At 47.6% G+C, this 12,213-nt stretch overlaps 1 protein-coding gene across 2 annotated transcripts in view; it reads left to right on the forward strand.

Annotated features, from left to right (window-relative positions):
- Positions 1-597: 597 nt before the first annotated feature.
- LSAMP (limbic system associated membrane protein) overlaps positions 598-12,213 on the forward strand; it is a 392,022-nt gene continuing 380,406 nt past the window's right edge. The window contains exon 1 of one of the 2 annotated variants that reach the window (XM_068160584.1): positions 598-1,388. In XM_068160584.1, the coding sequence (XP_068016685.1) occupies positions 1,234-1,388 (155 nt within the window). In that variant the 5' untranslated portion in view covers positions 598-1,233. The remainder of the gene's footprint in view (positions 1,389-12,213) is intronic. The other variant, XM_068160585.1, reaches the window with a different exon arrangement.

Here is a 12,213-nt window from a genome sequence, read left to right on the forward strand (position 1 = left end):
CCCCCTCCCCCTCTTTCCCTCAGCATTTTCTCTTGTGAATATAGACTGTATTTTCCTCCATCCTCTCTGCCCCGCTCCCGCTGCCTTCCTGCCGCTCATCCTCTCCCCGCTGCTCCTGCCTTCTCTGCTTCCCGATGTGCCTGTGCTGTCACTTCTTTTGCATCCCTCTTATTCTTCCTCCAGCTCCCTCTTCCTCTCCTATCCCTTTCCCTCTCTGTCGCCCCCTCCTCCCCTTTCCAGCCCCCTCTCTCTCAGGTCTCCCGTAGTCTGCCCTCCAGCCTCCTCACTTGCCCCCTTCTCCCTGCTGCAGTGCCCCATTCCCTCCCCTTCCCACCCGAGGTCCCGCTTCCCAAGGCTCAGCCCGGCTGCCCGGGCAGGACAGGGTTGGTGCCTGGGGGCTGTGGGACGGGCTGTGCCCCCGGCAGAACACGGGAAGCGCCGGTCGCAGCTCCCTCCCTCGCTGGCCGCCGCCGTGGTGCCGAGCTGCCGTCTCACGAGTGAGGCTCCCTCCTCTCTCTCTCTCTCTCTCTTTCCCTCCTCCCTCCTCTCTCCCTCCCTCTCTCCCTCCCTCCTTCCCTCGCTCCGCCTGGGAAAGTGGGTTAGGAAGGGAGCTCGGGGCTGGGAGGCTGCACAGCCGCTCGCTGGAGCAGGACCATCCATCCACTCTTACAGCCCGGCGGCACAAGGCTCATCTTGTTCCTTTTCCGTTTTGGGTTCTTTTTTTTTTCCTTCACCTCTGTCCATCGCTCCAAACGGGTCGACCGAATTATTATTTTTCAAGTGTTTTGCTACCTGACTTTCTCCTCTTGCGCTTTGTTGTTTGCTTTGGGGGTTTTCTTCTTCTTTTTGTTTTCTCTTTCATTTATTTTTTTTTTCCCCCCTGTTTTTACCGTGTGTTGGTTTTTTTTTTGGTGGTGGTGTTTGTTTTCTTTTTAATCGAAGGTTGTTCTAAGACTCTTTTTAAAAAGCCTTTAAAAAAAGCATAATAATAAAAGACGAGGGGGGAAAAGAAGCACAGCGAGAGACTGAAAAGAGCAAAGAGCAAGAGAAAGTGGCAGCTAAGGACTGTGAAATCGCCTCCCCCTTTCTGGGGCTGTCGATCAGAGCGAGAGTTGTACATTATTTTTATTGTGGTGTGCTTTTTTTTTTGTTGTTTGCTGCGTCTCTCTACCCACATCCACACGCAGAGAGAGAAGAGAGAAGTACAGAGAGTGAAACTCGACAAGACCAGCCATGGTAGCGAGGGCTCAGCCTGATCGGAAACAATTACCGCTGCTCCTACTGAGATTGCTTTGCCTTCTCCCTACAGGGCTGCCAGTCCGCAGCGTGGATTTTACCCGAGGTACCGATAACATCACCGTGAGGCAAGGGGACACAGCCATCCTCAGGTAGGGCTTTTTGCCAACTTTCCCTTTTCTATGCTTCTACCTCTACGTTTCTAGGCACAGAGCCTGTCCATGTGCTGTGATATAGGTTCGTGTGTATCTGTCGCTGTGAAAGCGTGCGTTATTTTACCTCTCAAACTGCAGCAGCAGCAGCAGCTGCTACAAACAAGCTCTGTCTGTTTGTGCTTTAACAGGGGGGGAAAAAAACACCCAAATCACAAAGCTTTTGAACGTTTCTTGCTACCACTCTCCTCAGTGTAGTGCTCTGGATCAAAAGAATTTTGGTGGGGAAAGCCCTGTTTGTGTTAGCTGGTTCTCCTCAATGTACGCTTTCCACCAGCCCTGCAGTATCAATAGAGGAATCCAAAAGGGCTGCAGCTGTGCTTGCCAGATGTTCCATTGATCTTCCCATAGTTCTTTTTGTACCTATGCAAAAAACTTTATCCCTGGTACTGTCAGAACTCTCAGGCAAGTTTGGGGTTTGGTTTTTTTTTTTGGGGGGGGTGGGAAACTCTGGCTTTTAATTTTATGGATTTACTTTTATGCCTTGAAAGGAGGGGAGATGGATGCAAGAGTTGAAAAAGCTGGTGGGGGAAAGAAAGAATGGTGTGAGGGCTCTGATCTTGATGAAGCTTGTGTCTTAGTCACTGTGTTGGTTTCTTTGCTGGGTTTAGTAAATGGGTGTATGCTGTGCCTGTGTGTCCAAGTGCTTTTCTTTGCACACACAGCCTTGCTCACTGGCAGCACCATAGTTCCGTGTTCATCACACAGGTTCCGTAAAGGTAGTTTGAAGCTACTTGGGCTTTCGGTTTGGATTGTCCCAGCTAGCTGAAATTCAGTCACCTTTTTCCTGGGGCTTGCTTTCTGAAATTCTGCCTAGCTCAGTAACTTTGCTACTGGAGAGGGATTCTGCACATGTGAGTGTGTGCACACTCTGTGTACCGTGGCTACAAAACTACTGGACATCGTTTACGAAAAGTCTGTCGTCTGTATGGGGAGCTGATAGCGCACAAACCCTGAAGCATCAAGGGAGCAATCCCCTAGCAAAGCTAGCACCAGCAGCAAAGTTTTCCTTCTCTTTCTCTGAAATAAATCCTGCTGGATGTCACCAAATGGTCTGCTACATGATCCCCTGCGTCCTGCATCCCTGCCATTTAATGACAGAGGGGTATGTGAACTAGCAAGATGGGATCAGGCAAGAAGGATGGTGGAAGAGAGAGAGGTGTGTGTGTGTGTGTGTGCATATCGCTTCTCTCAGCTCCCGTGTGCTGGGTTGTTTTGATCCTGGAATATCCGTTCAGCAGCTTCCATTCCCCAGCTCTCCAGACTTGTTAACTTGCATGTAAGATTTATCCACATGGAGTAATAGGATTTACAGAGTAATTCATCTGCCTTGCATATGCAGTGGAAGGGGTTTAGATGCGACATGGTAAACACCTAACAAGGGGTGTTGCCTCTGACTCCCAGCTTCTCTCCCTTCCACTTACTAGCAATTCATAAATCCCATTAACCCTTTTCTAGCAGGACTCCTAGCTGACTAATCTCATTTTTAAAGGCAAATCACTTCCATCAATCACTTATTTTGGAGGGGCTGCTCAGGCAGATGTTTGCGAGCATATGTTTGGTACACACAGCAGCAGACAAGTCATCAAGCTCACTTGCCCAGCCAGGGGTCACGGGATTTCTATTTCCCACTTAACCTTGCATCTTTTGAGTTTATCTAAACACTGTGTGCTAAAGCTGCATTTGCAGCAGAGAGGGCTGAGCGGATGGTGGAGATGGTGTTTGTATGAGCTGTGTGTAAAGCATTTGTCAGCAAGCTCAAAGGGGTTGCATGGGAGAGTGGTTTTGGTGTTTGTGTGGAGTGTATGGCTTGCCAGGCACTAAAATAAAACACCTGAGTGAGGTGATCCAGCTGTGTCAGCCAGGTGTATGCCGAGTGACACAGTTTGCAGGAGCAGCACACCATTCAGACCTGTAACTACTTGCCCCAAGAAATAAGGTGCTCTCAGCAAGCTAAGTTCCTGTCAGAAGTGACTGTGGCCAGTGCACACACAAGCTTCCCTCTCCCCCGACTGCCTTCCTAAGATATTTAAGTAGATTTGGCCATCCATGTGCTTTTCCACATTTCCTTGGAAAGGACAGCGTTCCCTGCTCCCTTTCCCTGGGACCAGCCCCAGGTTCCTGGAGTGTTTCAGTCCCTACTTCAGAGGAGAGGCAAAAGCCAGGTTCCTCTGGGAGACAGGACTGCCATGTGAGGCTGGAAGGGGTGAGATTTCCCTCTGTCCCATATACTTTAGGTCTTGAAGGCTGACATTTCATTCCCTCGGTTTTAAAGCAAAGGTCGGTTTGTTATCTTCTCGCTCACTGTTTTCCCTGCGCCCGCCGAAATATAACTCACTTTAAGACAGCTTTGTACATGAAAAACTACCAGCATATAGATCTACTAGTGATGATGCAAGGCAAAGGGCTAGATGAAGAAGAAAACCTTAGATGATCTATACTAACTGCACTCAGAGGAGATCTTTCCCTCCACAGAGAGATAGGTAAGAGATCTCTGTAGAGAGATCAGTGATCATATCACCTATCTTTGCTATGCATCTGCTTCAGAGGGAAGAGAGAGGGTGCAGTGGCTGCTAACTAGTGCACAGTGGTCACATCCTGTATCTGGAAGGGAAATAAAAATGTAGGAGGGAGGAAAAAAATGATATGCAGTTGGAGAGGAATAAAAGTAATGTAGATAGTGTTAAGATGACTGAAAACACTTTGTTCCTGTAAATTGTGGTGCACTTCCTTCAGCAAAGCATCGAGGACAGGGTATTCTGAATGATTCTTCCCCTTCAGGGCCTTATACATTTGTGTATAGTGTTATACATGTAGGTGGAAGGGTGGGTGGGTGGCCTGATCTATGAAGTGGAGAAAAATAGTTTATTATGAGCCTTAATGTTCCTAAAGGAAGCCACTCCTCTGGAGCTTCATCTGCAGCTTGTTACTCAGAATAGAATTATTCTGAGAAGTTGGGATATGACTTTTTCAAGCTATGGCATTTCAGCTATTCCCTTGCTATGGCCTATTAAAAGATGTCCCTATACTTGCTCATCTCCTAAATGACCTGGCAGCAGATTTGATTCATGTGTTGGCCTTGCTTAAGGTTGATGACTTTTAGTGAATATTTGGCATGGGAAAGTTAGGGAGTTGCAGAGTGAAAGAAAGGGCAAAACCATCCCATGACAGACTATTCACAGGGAGGAGGGTAATGGTACATTCCTTAGATGAAGGCTGAAAGGAGAGGATGGGTCTGAGAGCTGCAACAGGTGAGAAGGGCTGAGCAAGCTTCTGGTGTTTGGCCAGCTACAATCAAGAAGAGTGAGCAGGGTATTTCAAAGGTGACATTGTATATAGGACAGCCTGTCAGACTTATTAAGGTTTCAGTTTTTAACTTTGTTTTCATCAGGGGAAGAAGGACCTAATTGTGGCCTTCCAGTATCTGAAGGGGGCCTCCAAGAAGGCTGGGGAGGGATTTCTCAGGATCTCAGGTAGTGATAGGACTAGGGGGAATGGAATGAAGCTGGAGGTGGGGAGATTCAGGCTGGAAGTGAGGAGGAAGTTCTTCCCCATGAGAGTGGTGAAGCCCTGGAATGGGTTGTCCAGGGAGGTGGTTGAGGCTCCATCCCTGGAGGTGTTTAAGCCCAGGCTGGATGAGGCTGTGGCCAGCCTGATCTAGTGTGGGGTGTCCCTGCCCATGGCAGGGGGGTTTGGAACTAGATGATCCTTGTGGTCCCTTCCAACCCTGACTGATTCTATGACACCAAACCTTCTTCTGTGTATCTAGAGGGACCTGCTTTTGAGTATTGAGAGGACACTGTGTGCTACAATTCCTGCCAATGTTTTGCTTGCAAGATCACAGTCATGAGGCTGTGAGGTTTTGTGTGCAACCTCCCTGCTTGATGTTAGGAAAAAAAATCTCCAAATTTTGAACACACATCATATTCCCCCAAACTAATTAAAACAAGAAAAGAAAATCAAATCCCAACCCTAGATCTTATTTCTTTGCACCCCTCGCTTTCTGGATGTGTTTGATGAGCAAAGACAGGGCCCCTGTGCTTTGTTACACATTTTCAACCTAAGGAGCAGTTGAGATATAGGAGGACATTGGCTGTGCATTAGCAAAGGGCAGCTACTGCAAACTGGGAAGGGAAGGAACTGTGCCTCTAGCCTGTGTTTAGCCCTTAAGATACATTAGAAGCAAAATAGCAACCAAACCAGTGCTGTGGGACCAGGTATCTGTACAATGTGTCAAGGTGCAAAGACTGGCTTTCTCAAGACCCATCATAGCAGCTCAGCCCAAAATGCCTGTCAAGCACTATCCTGGGGGCATCAGTCCTGGCACAAGGGTTGGACTCGATGATCTTTGAGGTCTCTTCCAACCTTGGTGATACTGTGTGTGAAATGGCCTTTAATTGACCTCTGGAGTGGAGCTTATCACTATCTGGAACCAAAATGTGTCACATCCTAGTTCCCATCCTCTCAGTTGTACCAGTACAAATCCACCAAAGCCCAAGGGCACTGCCAGAAATACCATGTTTATCTTTTGGGCAGATTCCTGGGGACTGCTAATAAAGAGGTCCAAGTGACTCATACAGGGCTTGAGCCGCTGAGCACTGCTCAGATGATGCTCAGCCCATTGGAGGACTGGGATCTTGCCAACGCCAGAATTGGGCTCATTGTTCTTCCGTTCTTGCAAGCATCAACTTTTCATCAAGAGCTAATTCAATCTGATGTTGATGCACTGATGAAAACCAACATTCCACTGAGAGTGCCAGTTCCATTTTTACCAGGTATTTTTAAATAGTGTGAAGGCTCAGGTTGATAGCACATTTCAGAACTTCCATCCTAATGGGTGCTTAGTTTCTTCGAGTTACACGTGTCAAAAGATGGGCTAGAATCAAATTACCAGCTGTAATGATAATGCTGTTGTTGTAATTCTGCAATACAAGCAATTGATGCAGACTCTGCTCTTGGCCTCCCAGTATTTTGCTGATATTCTACATGTGGAGCTACACTAGAGGACAAAGGCACCTCAGGCGAAGCAGGAACACAGCATCACAGCAAAGTTTATGCCCTATACAGTAATTTTAAAAGAAAAGTAAAAGCTGTGCAGATTACACTTACAATTAGCATGTAATTTATATCAGGGAGCACTGAGCTGAGCCCTTTGCTGGAAATGAGAATAAGCATGTTCAAAGGTATAATGCTACATAATAATACAGTCTTGGCAGTAAAATTTTAACCTTGATTATTATTAGCATTGTTGTGCCTCTTAAAGGCCACCACTATGCTGAGACACCCTTTTAAGTGGCATGTGAAAGCAGGGTAAGAGATTCCTTCTTCTGCAGGGCATGCAGGTTATCAGCTGGGATGGGCAGAGGCTGGGGATGGGCAGGAGGTGCCTATAGGTGAGGGGACTTGCCCAGGGTTGCACATCAGGGTTCATGCACACCCAGTCTAGTGACCTACCCATTAGCTTGGGTTGTCTTGTGGCTCAGCCACGTAACAACCTGGCAAAAGACTCAAATGAGGCTTTGCTATTATGTCCTTGTCTGCGCTGGTATTAACTACAAGTCCCAAACTTCTCTCTACAACTACCAGAAGGCTCTCTACAGCTACCTAAAGGGAGGTTGTAGACAGGAGGATGTTGGTCTCTTCTCCCAGGCAGCCAGTACCAGAACAAGAGGACACAGTCTCAGGCTGCACCAGCGGAGGTTCAGGTTGGATGTTAGGAAGAAGTTCTATACAGAGAGAGTGATTGCCCATTGGAATGGGCTGCCCAGGGACGTGGTGGAGTCGCCGTCATTGGAGCTGTTCAGGAGGAGACTTGATGGGGTGCTTGGTGCCATGGGTTAGCTGTTTGGGTGGGTTGGATTGGTTGATGGGTTGGACACGATGATCTTGAAGGTCTCTTCCAACCTGGTTTGGTTTATTCTAAAAAATAATATTCTAAACACACTTAGGGCTGTTGAGACTGCAGAATAGAAGGCTCCAGGGAGACCTTATATCAGCCTTCCAGTGCCTGAAGAAGACCTTCAGGAAAGCTGGGGAGAGACTTCTTACAAGGGCTTGTGATAAGAGGAGTGATAATGGATTTAAGCCTGAGGAAGGTAGATTTAGTCTGGATATTAGAAAGAAATTCTTTACAGTAAGGGTACTGAGACATTAGAACAGGTTGCCCAGGGAGTTTGTGGATGCCCCCTCCCTGGAGGTGTTCACAACCAGGTAGGTCATGAGGTGTTGGGTGACAGGTTGGACTTGATGATCTTTGAGGTCTTTTGCAACCTTGTTGATTCTGTGATTCTATTCTATGATTCTATTCCAGCACTCTCTCTGTTACCTAACCCTTTAAATTTGAGGGAGACTTTATGCTGTTGTTTTGGGGTTAGTTTGTTCTGGGTTTATTTTTGGGGGGGGAGGGTTGTGTACTTTTTTTCCCTTTTGTTTGCTTTGTTTGGGGTCTGTGTTGATAGGTTGGACTCGATGATCCTCGAGGTCCTTTCCAACCTAAGTTATACTGTGATACTGTGATAAGGCCTTGAGCAACCTGGTCTGGTGGAAGATGTCCCTGCCCATGGCAGAGGGGGTTGGAACTAGATGATCTTTAAGGTCCCTTCCAACCCAAACCATTTTATTATTCTCTTTATCCAGTAGGCACTAAGCTTTCATTATCAAATCTAGCCTACGTGTGTTGAGAGAGGGTGTGCTGGGACCTGTGCAAAAGGGGGCTGGGCTCTCCTGACAATTCCTTTTGAAACCAAACCAAAAAAATAAAGAGGAAAAGTATAAATGTGGTAGCAGATGATGTTGCAAAACTTCCAGGTCTGGCAGCAGATGGTGCCGTTATGTGAAAGCACACATGCATGCCTAGATATGTGAATGTGTGTGCATACATATGATATAAGAAGTTGCAATATGTACATGATCAGAGGCTGGTTATTAGCATCTCTTCTTATACACACACACCCCCACCCCAGATTTCTTTACAGTGAGCCCAGTGGTGAGCAAGTCCTTTGTAATTCTGTGTTTTCTGCACGGTGGGACTAACCCACCTTCGAGCAAAGGTGGAATGGAAATCAGAAAGGGCTCTTTCTCCAGTGAAATTATGTATGTTTAATAACACTGTATGTATAATTTGCATTCAGAAAGCTGGAGGAGAAGAGACAGTATCAGTCTGTATGGCTTTAACCTCCTCCCCTGAGTCTGCACACACGCTTCAGTTTGCAGCTAAGTACCATATGTTTTCCTACTTAGGTGGCATTAAAATTTATATCTTAGTGTGTGTTACCTGGAGTGTGGTGGAGTAGGTACCTCTTCCACTTTGTTCCCTTCTCCAGCAGGTCATGAGGAAAGACCTAGTCTTAAAATAGCTCAGAGTTACTGGAATTTGCCATCTCATAAGCGTACCTTTTCAAAATATATATTGCGTGTCGCTGCCCTTTAGATCCAGACCCACAGGCATCCGATTTGGAGAGAGCTGCAGGGGCCACAGCTCGCCGCTGATGCGATGGTGGGGCTTTAACAAGCTTACTGCAAGGCTGAATGTAGCCATTCTCACTGAAGGTACCTAGTTTTGTTGTCCATCAAAATTCACTCTGGCTGGTGTGAGCTCCTGCTCTGCTGGCATAAGTGCGATGGAGGGCACAGAGGTGAAGTCAGGAATTTACTGAGGTGTTGGTATTTCCCCCCCCCCCCCCTACTCTTCTCTGGCTGAAGAAGAAACGAATGTGATTTTCAGCTGAATCTGACACCAAAGCGTTTGCTTCAGGCTTCAGGCACATCTAACGTGCCTGGTTTTATGGTAAGTAATGGGAACTAATAACAGTGAGTTTCACTTCTTCCTAGGAAACAGCTACTTCAAAATAATCTGATCAGGCCAATCTCCCTGCATGCATGTATGCTTCTGCAGAGTGGTATTAGGAGCAGCTCAGCTGTGTGGGAGAGCCTGGCTGTGACCCCAGAGTGCCCCCACTGTGCCTGGCCCTGCACAAAGAGAGGAGAAATAGCCCATGCCTCAGCTCTATTGATTTCACTGGGGCTGGGCTTTTTTGGTCAGAGCTAACACGATGGAACTGAGCCCACTCAAACCGGGCTGTAGTTCAGCAGACGTTTACATTGCAATAACACATCTGCCTGAGGTCTGAGGGGGGGTGTCTGTGTGTGCCTGTGCACAAGCAAGGGTGTGTTTCCCTACTTTTGCTCCTGTTTAATGGGAATTGTTTTCTTGCGTGTGGCTGTGCTTTTGTCACATCCTTCGTCACGCCGCATGCGTCGCATAGGTGAGAGACAGCGCTGCCTGATGGACAGGATAAATAGGCTGTTAGCTTGGAGGATGGTGTGGCTCTTTTCAACTCCTATGCCTCAGAAACTGTCACTGGTGCTGGAAGGGTCCCTTTTGTTTCAGTGTGCCTCAGCTGATACAGCTGGTAAGGAAAAAGGCAGCATGCTAACAGAATATTGCATCTTCCTCTTCTGGGGCTCAGTGGTTAATGCGGTGGTAGATGTGGTCAATGCTGTCCCTTTCTGGTAGGAACCTGAATCATTTTCACCACTGAAATGTGCAGGTCTGTGGCAGAAGAAAGTAGTGGAATATCTCACTAAAGGCAGGGAGGCTTGTCTCCTCCCACTCTCCTGTGAAAGGCAAAGTATGCCCCAAAGGTTTCTTATCACAGGTGCTCTTCTGAGATGGGTTCCTAGAAGAGCAGTGGATTTACAAGCAATGGTTGGCCCTTGTGCTGTGCATTTGTGCAATGAAATAAAGGTGGTCACACAGCTCTGCAGCTGCCACTCGAAGTACCACTGCACCCACTCCTCTCAGGGACAGCTGTGTGACCATGTCAGAGAAGCATCTCTGTCATTGCCCCTAACACAGCATGATGTAGTGTACCAGTGACAACACTGCCTCATCAGGGTGGTGATTGTGCTATTCCAGCATAGGAATCCAGGGATACTCTAACCGGTAACCCAAACCTGGTACTTGTATTGCGGCTACCTCAGTGTCCTGCTTCCCCACTTCCTCCACTCCAGGCTGGCTGTCCACCACACCTGAAGCTGGACAAAGGAGACCATGGCTCTCAACTGCCTGGTCATTCACCTTTTGTACCTCTCTGTGCCAACAAAACCCATGTTGAAATCCACCGGCAGGCAGCATCCATGACTTTGAATAGTAAATACAAATCTCTCCCTCTCTGTGTCTCTCTCTTTCTGTTATTAAGCTGGCAGGCACTTAGCCAATTATCCAGTCGTTGTCTCAGCTGTATTTATGGAGGAGGAAGAGACAATGCACACAGCTCTTGTCTTCAGGGCTTCAGCTGACTCTCCCTTGTGTGCTGTAGCATTTTAGCTTGTGTGTGCTGCTTAGAATGCTCAGGGAAGAAAACCAATGCAGGGGACAAATTGAGGAGAGGGAGTGGAAAGCAGAGAAAGAGGGAAAGGGGTCCATACCTCCAGACCAGGAATGGGCCAGAGCTGTCATTGTTTGCTATTGGTTTTGTGTGCAAATCTGGAAGACCATGTGTGCCTTTGAATGAGGCTGCAATGGATGGAGAATACAGTGGCTGTGGGTACTTGCAAAGTTGGTTTTGCAATGACCTCAAGCCAGGAACTATGCAGCAGCAGCAGTGTGAGCTTAAAGTGAGGGGGCCGCATCTACTGGGGGATGCACTTGCTATGCCACAGGAAGGAGCTCATTTGATGCTCCACAGTGCTAGGAAGGGAAGAGGGAAGGAGTCTGATGCTCCACAGTGCTAGGAAGGGAAGAGGGAAGGGGGTTGATGCTCCACAGTGTTAGGAAGGAAAAAGGGAATGAGTCTGATGCTCCACTGTGTTAGGAAAGGAAGAGGGAAGGGGTTTGATGCTCCACAGTGTTAGGAAAGGAAGAGGGAAGGGGTTTGATGCTCCACAGTGTTAGGAAGGGAAGAGGGAAGGAGTTTGATGCTCCACAGTGTTAGGAAGGGAAGAGGGAAGGAGTTTGATGCACCACAGTGTTAGGAAGGGAAGAGGGAAGGAGTGGGGATTGAAGACCCTTAATATGCCAGAGGAAGGAGCTTATTTGATGCACCACAAGGTGCAGGGACAGCACAAGGGGCAATGGGCACAAACTGTAACCCAGGAGGCTCCACCTGAACAGGAAGAGAAACCTCCTTGCTGTGAGGTTGGACCTGATGATCTCTGAGGTCTTTTGATAGGTTGGACTCGATGATCCTCGAGGTCCTTTCCAACCTAAGTGATACTGTGATAATCTGTGACTCGGAGACAAGAGCTTTCCCTAATTCCCTGTGCCGTGCAGTGCCTAGAACATACAGGCTGTGCTGGCTCAAGTGTTTACTCCAAACAGCAAAATTTAGGCAAACAACACTGAAGTGTTCTGTGAATATTTTCATGAATGTTAAAAATGAATTCGTTTTGGCTGCAGCTGTGCTTCCTTTGTGTGTGTGTGTGCATGTGCCTCTTTTTTTTTGCCTCTCCCCCTTGTGAATAATCTGAGCGGATGAGTTTTCCTTGCCCCAGTCTTCACGGACAGAGCACTTTAAACAGGTTCATAGATGAGCATGCAGGGCTCTAGCTGCAACTTCTGCAGCTAGAAGTTGCTGGCTGTACAGATTTGCAGGCATGCACCCTTTCCTCCCCCAGACACTAACTTGGTGTGACTGCCTGTGGTGCTCTAGCTATACATTTATGTAGGATGCTGCTTGGAGAGCACTAGATATGGTTCTTGAAACCCCTCGTGAGAGCCCAGGCATAAAAGCAGTCAAACAAGTGAGATGTGGAGCTGATCACA

Source organism: Melanerpes formicivorus, unplaced genomic scaffold (genome assembly GCF_026170545.1).
Source record: "Melanerpes formicivorus ecotype bairdi unplaced genomic scaffold, bMelFor1.0.p_v2 SCAF_51, whole genome shotgun sequence".
Lineage (NCBI taxonomy): Eukaryota > Metazoa > Chordata > Aves > Piciformes > Picidae > Melanerpes > Melanerpes formicivorus.